The sequence below is a fragment of the Prunus mume genome, linkage group LG4 (assembly GCF_029339155.1).
Source record: "Prunus mume cultivar Tortuosa linkage group LG4, ASM2933915v1, whole genome shotgun sequence".
Lineage (NCBI taxonomy): Eukaryota > Viridiplantae > Streptophyta > Magnoliopsida > Rosales > Rosaceae > Prunus > Prunus mume.
The window spans coordinates 15,357,097-15,370,672 of NC_142701.1; the positions used below are offsets into that span (position 1 = coordinate 15,357,097).

General features: G+C 35.5%; 1 protein-coding gene across 3 annotated transcripts; it reads left to right on the forward strand.

Moving 5' to 3' along the window:
• The first annotated feature begins 1,940 nt into the window (after positions 1–1,940).
• LOC103327378 (Protein kinase superfamily protein) lies at positions 1,941–12,662 on the forward strand. 3 transcript variants are annotated; one of them, XM_008229691.3, is made up of 16 exons: positions 1,941–2,150; positions 2,267–2,350; positions 2,534–2,674; positions 2,807–2,877; positions 3,256–3,349; positions 4,485–4,562; positions 6,420–6,486; positions 7,749–7,834; positions 7,935–7,985; positions 9,172–9,219; positions 9,977–10,097; positions 10,199–10,379; positions 11,296–11,433; positions 11,599–11,711; positions 12,088–12,159; positions 12,251–12,662. In XM_008229691.3, the coding sequence occupies exons 1-16, from the start codon at positions 1,983–1,985 to the stop codon at positions 12,331–12,333; spliced, it is 1,596 nt and encodes a 531-aa protein (XP_008227913.2). In that variant the 5' UTR covers positions 1,941–1,982; the 3' UTR covers positions 12,334–12,662. The 3 variants fall into 3 exon arrangements, with proteins under 3 accessions (XP_008227913.2, XP_088907315.1, XP_088907316.1); XM_089051189.1 differs by lacking the exon at positions 4,485–4,562; XM_089051190.1 differs by lacking the exon at positions 11,599–11,711 and having other exon boundaries at positions 12,251–12,461.
• The last annotated feature ends 914 nt before the right edge of the window (positions 12,663–13,576 follow it).

Here is a 13,576-nt window from a genome sequence, read left to right on the forward strand (position 1 = left end):
TTTTTTACCTTTAGTTGGCCCCTTTGTGTTTGAGACAGCGAGTACGGCCGATCCGCTATACTGTTTTTAAAAAAATCAAACAACAGAGTACAGCCGCCCGGCTATACTATATTAAGAAATAAAAACCCGGAGTATAACCGTGCGGCCATACTATTCATACACGCAAACAAAGGGGACTCCACTTGCGATTAGCCTCTTTTTTTTCGAATTATAAAAAAGGCAAGTACAGCCGAACGGCTAGACCAACCCAAAAATAAACCGGAGTATAGCCGTGCGGTTATACTATTTATACATGTAAAAAAAGGGACCCACCTGGGATTAGGCTTTTTTTTAAGGGAGTTTCACTAAAACATCCAAAATGGGGGTTGAAATTATAAAAAAACCCAAGCACTATTTAAACATATAAACACACCAAAAACTCATCATTACACACACTCAAAACCCATTTATAAACACACCCAAAAAGTTGACTTTGGGTGTGTTTCTATGTTTAAATAGTGCTTGAGTTTTTTTATGAATACATGTATAGGGCCAGTACAGCCGCACGGCTATACTAACAAAAAAATAAAAAACCGGAGTATCGCCGTTCGGCTATACTATTTATGCAAGTTAAAAACAGGCGCCTCATTGCGATTAGCCTATTTTTTTAAAGAGAGTTTCACTAAAACACCCAAAATGGAGGTTGAAATTATAAAAAAATCCAAGCACTATTTAAATATATAAACACACCCAAAACCCATCATTACACACACTCAAAACCCATTTATAAACACACCCAAAAAGTTGACTTTGGGGTTGATTTTGGGTGTGTTTCTATGTTTAAATAGTGCTTGGGTTTTTTTTATAAATACATGTCTAGGATTGGGTTTATTTATAAATTTGTATTTTTTAAATTATAAATAAGGCGAGCACAGCCGCACGGCTATACGGACAAAAAGAAAAAAGCGTATAGCCGTTCGGCTATACTATTTATGCGAGTAAAAATGTGGGCCCTAGGCGTATAGCCGCACGGCGATACTAACAAAAATTGGAAAGCCGGTGTATAGCCGGTTGGCTATACCATTTGTAAGCCTAAAAAAGAGGGCCCCACTTGCGATTATTAAAGTCAGGTACCGCCGGCCGGCTATACTAAAAAAAATAAAATAAAAACCAGAGTATAGCCGGGCGGCTATACTATTTATACACACAAGTAAGGGGGCCCCATTTACTATTATTTTTAAAAAATTATGAAAATGCGAGTACAGCCGCTCGGCTATAATAACAAAAAGTCAAAACCGAAGTATAGCCGTTCGGCTAGACTATTTATACACGATAAAAGGGAGGCTTTTTATTAAAATTATAAAAAAAGGTGTGTACAGCCGCGCGGCTATACAAACAAAAAAGGGGGAGTTTAGCCGGCCTGCTATACTATTTATACACGCAAATAAGGGGGCCCATTTACTATTATTTTTAAAAAATTATGAAAATGCGAGTACAGCCGTTCGGCTATAATAACAAAAAGTCAAAACCGGAGTATAGCCGTTCGGCTATACTATTTATACACGATAAAAGGGGGCCACACTTGCTGTGAGGCTTTTTATTAAAATTATAAAGCCGCCCGGCTATACAAACAAAAAAAGGGAGAGTTTAGCCGACCGGCTATACTATGTATACACGCAAATAAGGGGGCCCACTTACTATTATTTTTAAAAAATTATGAAAATGCGAGTACAGCCGATCGGCTATAATAACAAAAAGTCAAAACCTGAGTATAGCCGTCCGGCTAGACTATTTATACACGAAAACAGAGGGCCCCACTTGCTATTAGGCTTTTTATTAAAATTATAAAAAAGGCATGTACAGCCGCGCGGCTATATTAACAAAAAATAAAAAACTAACGGCTATACTATTTATAGGCTTAAAATAATAATTTCTTTGTAGTATTTGACGTGATAGTTGAATTGGTCTGGCGAGTGTAGACAGAAACACATCAGACTCGGGCAATGCGGAAGGCCAAAACCGCACTCTGCTTAATCACAGCCACTGGCCTCAGCTTTCATGCCTTCAACCCCAATTTTCTATCATCTTCCTCCGATTGCTTTCCCAACTTTCCTGAGAAATTACGCGCACCAATCCATGGCGTCTATCGATCTTCTCTCGCAATCGCCACCGTCCGTTTCGTCCCCTTTCATTCTCCAATTTGTCATTTAAAAAAAAAAAAAAAAAAAAAATCTTCCCTTTCCATCTATCTCTCTCACTGTTAATAATATGTTCCTGAAAGTTGCAGATTGCTTTCACTGCTGTTGACTACAAGTTCACTTTACATGGACTCTCGGTTGACTCTGATGAGTATCGTCAGAAGCTATCTGAGGTTGGTTGGTTGGTTGTTTTTCTTTTCTTTCTTACTATGAAGTATGAATCATTGAATTTCCTCAGGAACGTAAGTTTTTTTCAGAAGAAATTAGATAGATTTTGGAATTGTTTGCTTCTAGTCTGAGAACCATTATGAAGGAGCTTCAGTTGTATATCTTGTGAATATGATGATGGAATTTAGGTTCATAGAAGGTCCGCCTCGAGAATTCGGAAATTGTGTGAGGTCAATAGAGGGTTCTATGTGAAAGCTGGCCAATTTGTTGCAGCTCTGCGACAGGTTCCCAAAGAATACTCATTAACTCTTTCCTCATTGCAGGATCAGGTATGAATGAACTATGTGTTTATATCTGTTTCTTTATATTCCGTTTTGTTTTCTAGATAAGGTGTATATTCATGTAGGTGGAAATTAATTTAACTTGATGATATGGTGACTATCTTGTAACTATTGGCTTAGGCAGTTCCTTATCATTTCAAGGCTATTAAAGAGGTACTAATCCACAATCTGGGACCCGAGCTGTCAGATATGTAAGTATTTTGTCACATTGCAGTGCATGCACCAACTTGTGGGAACCCAGATAAAAATTTTGCCATTTACAAGTTTGTATAATGTGCTTTAAAAGTTATTGCATCTTCTCATTGTGTTTCATCAGTGGAACTCTATACTTGAAAGTTTTGTGACTTCGGGATCTTTTTCTAACTCGATGAACTTCCACTTTTGTCTTGTTGCTACTTCTTTTTTTCCTCTCAATTGCTGTATGAAGTATTGTCCTTGTCAAAAAAAAAAATTGGTTGGTAGCATGTGCCTTAAAAACTTTTCCTTCTTCTTAATGTGTTTCTCCAATGGAACTCTGTACTTCGAAGTTGAAAGGGCTGTTATTTTTCTGACTTTGGCATTTACCTCAGGTTTTTGTCACTCGATGAACATCCGATAGCTGCTGCATCTATTGCTCAAGTACACCGGGGAGTTCTTAAGGGTCATCAAGAAGTAGCAATTAAGGTTGGTGAGCAGACTAAACATCTGTTTTAGTAAATTTCATTAATTTTAAGACAACTGTAATTGGTGAATAAACCAGTAACTCTTCTTTGAAACTCTTCATTTAAATTTAAGTTCATGGGGAGAATATGAAAAAAATTGAAAGGGGTGTGCTACAGTCTCATGAGATTTCTAGATGAAACTTTTCAATTTTCATGAAATGATAAAAGCTTGGTAAGTGGTTTGACCAAATTCCTAAACTTTTAGTTCCTGTGGACATTCCTCCTTAGAACAAGGGAATCAAATTCCCATCTTTTCAACATAGGAAATGTTTAATGTCATTTATTCAATTTAGAAATATAGAATCCAAAATGAATTTATTTTACCAATATAAGAACAGGGACTTTATGATCTTCCCTTTTTCGCATTTCCTAGACAAAACATTGCTGCAACCACCGAAGTTGAGATACAAACTATCTACTCAAGTTACAAACTAAACAAGCTTATAAAGACACACCAAAACATCAAATAACAATAACAAGGACACCAAACTCTTTCTATCTTGAAATGCTGTGTTGAATATCATAATCTTGAAAAGCACAACATGAAGGAACACACACATTTCAATTCCTTCTCTCAAGCCATGACCAATATGAGCTCGAAGTTTCCTTTGTCTCTCACTAGCCATTCTAGGGGAGGTTGATTTAGAAATTTCTAGTCTACACCCTAAATTGGATGAAACACCAGGTATGTGAAGGAGTAAAACATAACCATCAGCAAGAAACATATATTCCCATAACAACATACTGTCACCCTGAACAAGCCAAAACAAAGATGAGATGGATAAAACAGTGCAACAGTAGTTCAAAATTGATTGTTAAACAGGAAATTTCTTGGTGGCAAAACAAAGATGAGGTGGATAAAAGAGTGGAACAATAATTCAAAATTGTTTTACAAAAAGAATAGTTACCTGAATTCAGGATGTCTGATAAAATTATCCATTCCTTAACTTTTTCTTATATATTAAAACAAAAGAAACGTGTTTGCTTTTCTTTTCTGTGATCCTTAATACTTTTGCATGTAATGTTTTTTTGCTTCTCAATAAACACGGATTTATGACTGCTATGGTTATTAATTAGTTTTGTCATGTGGATAATAGGTGCAGTACCCGGACCTGGAGCAGCAAATGAAAATAGATACAACAACCATGTATTTTCTTTCAAAATCCCTTGCTTGGGTATGCACTCAATCTCGGGACACTTATGTGATATATTGTAGTTGCAGTGAATAGGTTTTGTCTCTCCTAAAGGGTCATTGAAGTTTCTAAATAGTATTACTCCCACAGAGATCTGATTTGTGGAGTTGCTGTGCGACCCTAGCCAATCAAGCACCTTATGCTTGTTAATGGCTTGTTATTTATTGACCTTCAATTTTGGAGTTGGCGCTTGGCAATTTTTAAACAAACCAGTTTCCAGGCCAACCCTAACTAATATCATAGCTTTGAGCCCTTGAGTGGGTAGGCTTATTTGCAGCCTTAGGTTTTATCATACTATGTTAAGTGCTATGTTATGCTATCAATGTATGTTCCAAAATGTGCTTGTTTACAATTCTTGAGTTTCATCTGTGTATAACATGTATAATATGTAAAGAAAACTTAGGCCTTTCTACTTTTCAACATTGCATTTAGAATTTGTAGTCCTATGATTTTCTTTAGAAAGTAAAGAAAACTTAGGCCCTTTGTTCTCCTAATTCTTTGTTTAGGTGTAACTTGGACATACATTATTTACTGTAGTGTGTTTTGAATGATTGTAATTTACTAGGGGAAATAAGTAGACTATGAGGAAAAGTGAAATTTTCAGATGAAAATGAGTTGGCCTGCACAAATAGTTAAGGGAAGTCATTTCCCCCACCTGCAATTATCACACCAAATTGGTCATCCTACTCCCCCATTTACTGCATCCTACATAACAGGTTACGCTAATTTATTTCTGCTCATCTATTTTTGACAAGCACAACAAACCTTTGTTGCGATTTATGTCATTTTTCTGTGGTTGTACTGTTGTATACCTGTTTCTTTGAACACAAGTAACTGCCTGTTGTGAAATCATTTAAGAATGGGAAAAACAAACGAACTCAGGAAACCCAAGGAAATAACCTAGAAGATAAAGACCACCAAGATTAATGTGGTTCAGCTATATGCCTACGTCCATGGGGCAGAAACAACAAACCCCCACCATATCGATAATGGGTACAAAACAAATTATCCTATCAAGCCTCTAGATTCAAGACTTGATGAACAACTAGAAAGAACAAGAAAACAAGGAAACACTATTATCTCTTTCTTCTCTCTCACACACTTTGTCCTTCAATATTCTCTTAATCTAACTTCTTGAGTGGTAATCAATTGTTTTGCTCTCCGGTCACACACTCTCTCTCTCTCTGGAATGGTATTCCCACTCACTCTCTCTTTGGAGTGGAATTCTGAATATTATTCTCGCTTGCTGACTGATGTTGATGCTTGTAAACTAGCACATTGGATCTCCTTATATAGCAACGATAAAGGCCTTCATCAATTGGGGTAATCTAATCCTAATAGGAATCTGATTACCAAGAATTTTGAACCCTCTTCAATTGGGAAAACAACTCCAACTGGGAATATGATTCTTATTCTCCAAGACGATTAGGAAACTCATCATGGGCTGGAAAACCCAGCAGTGCCAAGATGTTATTTCTCTGTATCATATGTTATGTTTACTAATAACTGGCTTTAGCATCCGAGCAATACATTTTCAAACCATTTTCTGCCCTTTTATGTTGTGTTATGAAGTGTTCCTAAAATGTTTTTTTTTTTCGATTGTAGAATTGAAACAATAAAGCGAAATTTAATTTCTTGTCTCCATATAAAATAATTTTTCTGAAAAGATTGAAAATATATATGGTTCAAGGTCTAAATGTTTGACATCAGGTAGCTTATTTTCTTTTGTCTTTCCCTTACTGGCTTTCTGTCACTTGGCAATGTTTTTTCTTCTTTACTCCATAGTTTGCTGGATGCTTTTCAATTACTTAAAGACCTATTTCTTTTCCCATCTTGCAGTTTTTCCCAGAATACAGATTTGAGTGGCTGGTATCAGAATTCGTACAGTCTATTTCTCTCGAACTTGGTGAGTTGTTGGATGACATTGGTAATTAGAAACATATCATTTCCTTTTAGAACGTTCTTATTTTTGCCTTACCTATGGTACTTTTGTTTAAGAAACAATTTTTTTGCCCTACCTGTAGTACTCTTCAGTTAACTTTTCTCGTATCAGGACGTTCTAGAGCAATTAGGGGGTATGAAATTTATAAATAATATTTTATGACCTCTTTTTGTGTTTATTATTTGAATACACCAAAAATATCTCCTTTCAGTCCAGACAAGCTAGAGAGAAACTAAACCCAGACTCGAGACATGGGACCTCGAACCTGAACCTCACATCTACAGTTTGGACCTGGAACCAGAATCCTGGACTTGGGACACCATAACCTGTGCCCTAAACCTGAACCCTGTATAAAATACACCATATTGGTGATAACAAACATAGATTCTACTCTTTAGGCATTTTAGCATGTAATTTCTTGTGAGCCATCAACCATGCAAAAATCTGCACTTTAATGGGTACACCAGCCAAATAATCTTAAATGTCTGAAAACTTGATCAATAGGATTTTATATGAGAGAATGAACAAAAGGACCACCTGAAGTTCAAATGCATATCAATTTCTCTGTCAGATTAACCTGGGTTGAGGGAGATTATTGACTGAGACAAATTTTGAGAATTTTCTATCGTTCAAGTTCCCTCAAAAGTTAAATTCCAAGGAATGCTCTAGAGAAGTGGAAAAGGAAGTTATGTAAGAAAGGATTTTATTGTGATAGTTTAGAGTTGATGGATATAAATGAGGAAACAAATATTGAAAGAATAATTCATCATGCCAAATATCTTCCCAAAATTGACTTTTAGCCCCGTTAACAATAATCCCCAAGATGTGTATTTCAAAGGACTCCTAAGGGAACTTCTCTCTACAAATTGAGAATCTCACCCATTGGATTAGACTCGGTTCATGGTCCTAATGTTTGAACACCATTATCAGTCTTGCTCAAAGGAGAAGCAGCACAGCCATTTTAGACATTTGTTTTCAATAAGCTTCCAATTATCCCTACTTCCTAACACATAAAAAATTTGATTATTTCACTGTTCAGAATAAATGGACAAGATAGCACCCAAAAAAGAAATCAATTTAAAAGCAGTGGTACAGTAAGCTTGGACAGACAATTGCCATCATATGATGATTTTGCGCATCAAGCATGATCTGAATTTTAGTCTTCAAATCATTATTGAAGATAGTGAAGATAATAATGGTTTTCGTCTCTTTTAACTGTTCCACAGACTTTATTCAGGAGGCTAGGAATTCTGAGACAACTGCCAATTACTTTGCCAACAACAAATGGGTCAAGGTTCCTCGTGTATTTTGGGTATTATAGCTGGCATACTCCTCTTCATTTTTTATTTAGCCATCTGTGGAATATCTTTAATTTGGCAATACAAGAAGCTGACCACCATAAATATGCCCAGGACTTAACGACTCATCAAGTTCTGACGATGGAATTCTGTACAGGACAGAAGGTATAGCCTTTTGAACTTGCTTGTGTAGTATGCATCTGTGTATGAATTTGTTAAGAGTTCAAAGATTTATCAAATTTTGTTGACCACAACTAGTACTACCATCTAGTCCCAGAAACTTTTCTAAAAGGAAATGGCTGGCTAGAGTATATTGCGGAAAAATGTTGAAAATTTCTCTTTTTTGGGTAATCACCAATGGCAGCCCAGGGATGGTGGATGTTAGGACCTGGGCCGTGGTGCCCTAGAAATATGCCATGTAGGTCTAGGGCAACCTGTGTATGCCGACCTGTAAGCTTATAACATGATAATGTTAGACTTGGCTACAAGTGTAAATTAGTGTATATTAGGGTGTATATGCCAATCTACCATAAATTTTCCGTGAAGAATTCGTAAGTTTGATGGTTATTAGTTTCTGGATATTGGTTGAAGTGGGCCTATTGTATATACTGTCTTGCATGCATATGCTTGTTATTCCCATTGACTAAATCAGTATGCAAGTATCAAATGGACATAGTGCAGCTCTATTAAGCTTAGAACTTGTGTTTTATGATTTGTTATGCTGTCGCTAAATCAAGTAGTGTTATTGGAGGTTAATTAGTGGAAGAGTGTTATGGGGTTAGGATTTGAATAGGTCTGATAAAGATTCAATTCGGATGGCTGTTATGTTGCTGAAATGGTAGTGATTGTAGCACTGCAGAAAATCAAATAATGGACTAGAAGAATATACATATACATGGTCTCCAACACTTCTCCTTTGAATTCATTGTGTCAATACTTACAGGCTACTGGCTTTCTTAATCCTAACAAGACTAAGACTCTAAGATAGGAAATTGTAAAATGAAATTAGCAACCCATAAAATACCATGAAATCCTTCAAGCAGAGTGTTTTACATTCTGAAACAACTAAACCTTTAGAAAACCCAAAGTAAACCAGTGACTAACTTAATAATAATTACTGTAGCCTAAAATTTCCTAAGAAGGATAACAAGCAGTCCGCCATTGAATTTAAATAACTTTTTGAATGGTTTTATTATTCGTTTTTTTTCTTTTGTAAATCTGCCTTTCATTGTCTTTCAATGAGCTTGTTGCCTGTATCACTATCATGTTACTGATGTTATTTTTGTCATATAATGTTTTCCCACTGTTCTGTGCTACTGATGCCACTAACAATAATTTCTTTTGAACTCAGGTTGATGATGTAGAATATCTGAAGGAAAGGAGAATACACCCAATGAAGGTTGGTTTTCAGTGATAGCTGCAGATTTTATTTTTATATTGTAAGGCCAGGACAAACGAAACTATGTGAATGCCATTATATGATTTGGGGTTGAATTTGATCTCAGCTAATTTGATATTAGGCTGCTTAAATAATCTGAGCTGGAGCTTGGTTTGGTGGCTGACTTTTTAGGGGGTTAAGGCAGCAGTCTTCTAAGCTTTTATGCACTCGTATGAACTAAATCAGATAGACAAGATTAAACAGAAATAGTGAATGAGGATTATGAGCCTTGAGCCTAGTCAAAATATGGTCGGGCAGGCTAGAGTCGTTTCTTTGTAATCCAATTGGGCTTGAGAAAATTTAGTTAGGCCAGTATCGGACCAAACCAAGATACCAATGAGCATTTCAGCTCATTTCAGCCCCTATGTCTTATTCAAACTATATTTTAGCATAAAAATCTTATTTGAAGTATGTGTCTATGCGTGTGTGCATCTTCACATCAGGTCATACATTTCCATGCATACACATTGATAAATCCTTGTGCAGTTGAGAAAATGTTTTTATAATTGCTTCTCTTTATTTTGTGTCTGCTGGGTGGAAGTGTCAGGCCACTCTTATTTTTATTAATTTTTTTGTTTTTTATTAATTTTTAAATTTTTAAATTTTTAATTTTTTAATTTTTAATTTTTTTTTTTCTGAATTATCTGAAATCCCTTAATTGGTAAAGCCAATTGCAGTTAGGTTAATGATTTTTAATTCTGATTAGTTTGTATTATAGGTGGCAAAAGTGTTGTTGGAAGTGTTTGCTGAAATGATTTTCATCCATGGTTTCCTGCATGGAGATCCACACCCTGGTAACATATTAGTTTCTCCTGAAGGTCAGAATGGCTTTTCTTTGGGTATGTGCTGAAAATAACCCCTGTAGGTAATTGTCTCAGTTGAAATTGCTTGTATTGTTGGGCTTGTGATGTGATTTACTGTCCACAATTTGGCCATGCAGTTATTCTAGACCATGGAATATACAAAAAATTGGATGAAGGATTTAGGTTGGATTACTGTCAGCTCTGGAAGGCATTAATTCTTCTGGACTCAAAAAACTTGCAGCGTTTGGGTGAACGGTTTGGTGTTGCGAAGTATTCTAGATACTTTCCTGTCATTTTTACAGGAAGAACTATTGACAGGTGATTGATTGCTTTTTAATTTTCTACTTTTTGTCAGTGACTAGGCAGTTCTGCTCCCTAGAAATATAAATTGCCCTCATTGTTTTATGTTTACCTTGATACTTGCCCTTTCCACCTATTCATCCTTGCATGTAGGGACCTTTAGCTTAAATGATTAATATGCCCATATATATGAAAGAAAATTATTGGAAGTACATTGTGTATTTGGGTGTGGGTGTGAGAGCATCATCATCATCGTTTGCAGAAGGCCACACGAAGGACTTTCACAGGAAAATAAAAAGAGAAGAAGGATATTAAAGAAAGAGGAAACACGATCTCAGCCATTCAAAGTGCCTCAATCTAACTGCTTAGAATGTGTGTCAAAATGTGGGTAAAAAATTGTGTCACCCGTTTTGGTGACAGGGTTACATAGTTAGAGTACCACCCAAAACTCGAGAGTTAAACCTAAAATATAACCAATTAATGTTGCCGTGGAACTGGCAGAAAAAAAAATTTGCACCAGCCGGGCGACTGGTGGCCACACGGTGCTTGTGTCTGTTCCTTAATGAACTTTCGTTTAAGAGAAAAACTCTCTATGTATACATGTCCCTCTCTCATTCACTGGTGCATGCATTTGTATGTATGATTGTGTCTGTTGCATGTGAGTATGTTTTAGAAGTGACAAAGATAGTGGCTCAAAGAGATATACCTATACTAGATGCACATCTTTCGTGTGTTAATCCTCATAGATGATATTCACTTTGATGTGAGGCTAGTTTTAGTACTAAGGATCTATCCCAAGAAGGATTTCCACTTGATACTGAATCTATATCTTCTTTTCCTTTTTATATAATTAATATATCCTGCAATAAAGCATTTGTGATCATGTTAACAAAGTACATTGGTGAGTTAATTGCACTTTTACCATGTGTTGCAGTAAATCGGCTCTTGGGAAGGCAATGTCAGTTGAAGAAAGACGTAATCTAAAGCAGGAGCTGAAGTCCCTGAAGATGGAAGACATATCTTCATTTATGGAATCCTTGCCATCAGACTTTCTCACAATATTGCGTACTGAGTAAGTAAAAGAATGAAATCTATCTACATATGATGCCTCTTGATATTCTTAACATTCTTTATTCCTGTAACTTTATCTCCATATCCGGTGGGCTACTGGGTTCTATCGTTAGCAAGTTGAGATTGTTCAAATCTCTGATTGCTGTATTTTTATCTCCGTATCCAGTGGGCTGCTGAGGTCTATTGTTAGCAAGTTGGGGGCTCCACAAAGAGTCAGGTTACTAGCCTATGGCAAATATGCATTATATGGTCTTTCTCCAAAGTTGAATCCTGAATCTGGTAAATTTTGACGTATAATACCATTTACATTTGTCCAATTGCATTTCTTTTTTACTTTATGGAACGGCACTTTTTAAGTTTAATCTGGAAACTCATTTGCTGACTTGGGAACAACTTTCTAGTAAGTTGGAGAAGACAAACCTTTTCAAAGAACAACAAATGTTCAAATACAAATACTGAACTCCAACTTGGGAATCTAAAACACTTGTGCATCATGTTAATTATTTGTTCTGAACATTTAGGACTTAATGAAAACCGAATAAGTTATCCTTACTCCACAATTTTAGACCACAATTCTAGAGTTAGTTTTCAACCATGTCATCTTCTGTTACATTGTAACTATAATTTATTTCCTTAATTCTGATTATGCTTTCAGATTTTGCTCTGAAAGTTGTGTTCTCCCGATTGAAGGCAAATGCAAGTTACTATAGGTTAAGGCTTATTCTTGGTAAGAATGCATTTGATTGTCATCTATCTAACAATCTAATTATAAAAAAAATAAAAAAATCGAAATGACTAAAATGCTGATCAATTTTCAGAGGTTCTACAGCTGCTTTCATGGATGGCAAAGGTCAAGCTTCTTCTGTATACTATGTATGAAAAGATAAGGTTGTGCTGTTAGGGAATTTTGATTGTTTCCTCTTGTTAGTGATTTCTTCTACCTAATGTGAAGTTCTTTTGTGAGGTGTCTTTAATTTTTTTAATTTTTTTTTGGCATTTGTATGGTTCAACGTAAGTGTCCTTGTTTAATTTTTTGGTTACATTGGAGTTCGACCTTGGGGTTCGAATTGGGGTGCCAGGGGAGGAAAGGGGAAGCCCCCACCACTGTGGACACACACAACACAATGCTGTAATTTTGGACATGGAACGGTTGATCTTTCTTTTTCTGTGTAACATAAAATAAGATACTTTTGGTTATCAGTTGAGAAATCAAATTGAAATATAAAGATATATGCCATCCATTATCTTATTTTAGCCCTTCAATTAAACAGATGTCATACCCAGAAAATGAAAACTAAAATGAAAATGTTTAGGTTTCTAAAACAAAATTATTATCTTCAAAATTATAGATGTTTGAAGATCTAACTCAATGTGACCAAAATGATTCGATGGATTTTCTAAAATTCATTATGAAAAAATAATAAAAAATTAAAAAATACATACATGTGTACAATACTCGTATTGTATTTTCCCTTTTTAACAAATGTGTATTTTGCTGAGTGTTTAGGATGTGTACGTAAAATGGATGTATTATTGAAAAATATTATGTGTATAATAAGCGTATTAAAGGTGAAAATGCTAAATTCTTTATACGAATAATAACTCTTGAAAAGTTAAAAATCAAAAAGGAACAATAGAGACTCGAGTAATGCCTTAATAGTAATGGATAATGCTCTAAACTATTATTATCAAAAAACGAAAATCAGAGAATTTTTTTTTATTTATAAAAAAAGGGATGCTAGTATATATATAAGTTGTATGGGCGTGTGGCTATACTATTTTTAAAACTAAATAAATAAATAAAATGCGCATAGCAGCGCGACTATACTATTTTATAAATAAATAAATAAAAAGCCGCGTATAGCCGCGTGGCTATACTATTGTAAAACTAACTAAATAAATAAAAGAAGGGTATCGCCGCCCGGCTATAAAATTTTAAGAACTAAAAAAGAGAGTATAGCAGGGCGGCTACACTATATATATAATAAAAAAAGAGGACCCGCCTAGCGCCTAGTGCCTAGCGATTTGGACACGTGTTAAAAAAAGGTCTAAAACAAATAAATAAATAAAAATCAGAGTCTAGCCGTGCGGGTATACTATTTTAAAAGCTGAATAAATTAAAAGAAGACGGGTATAGCCGACCA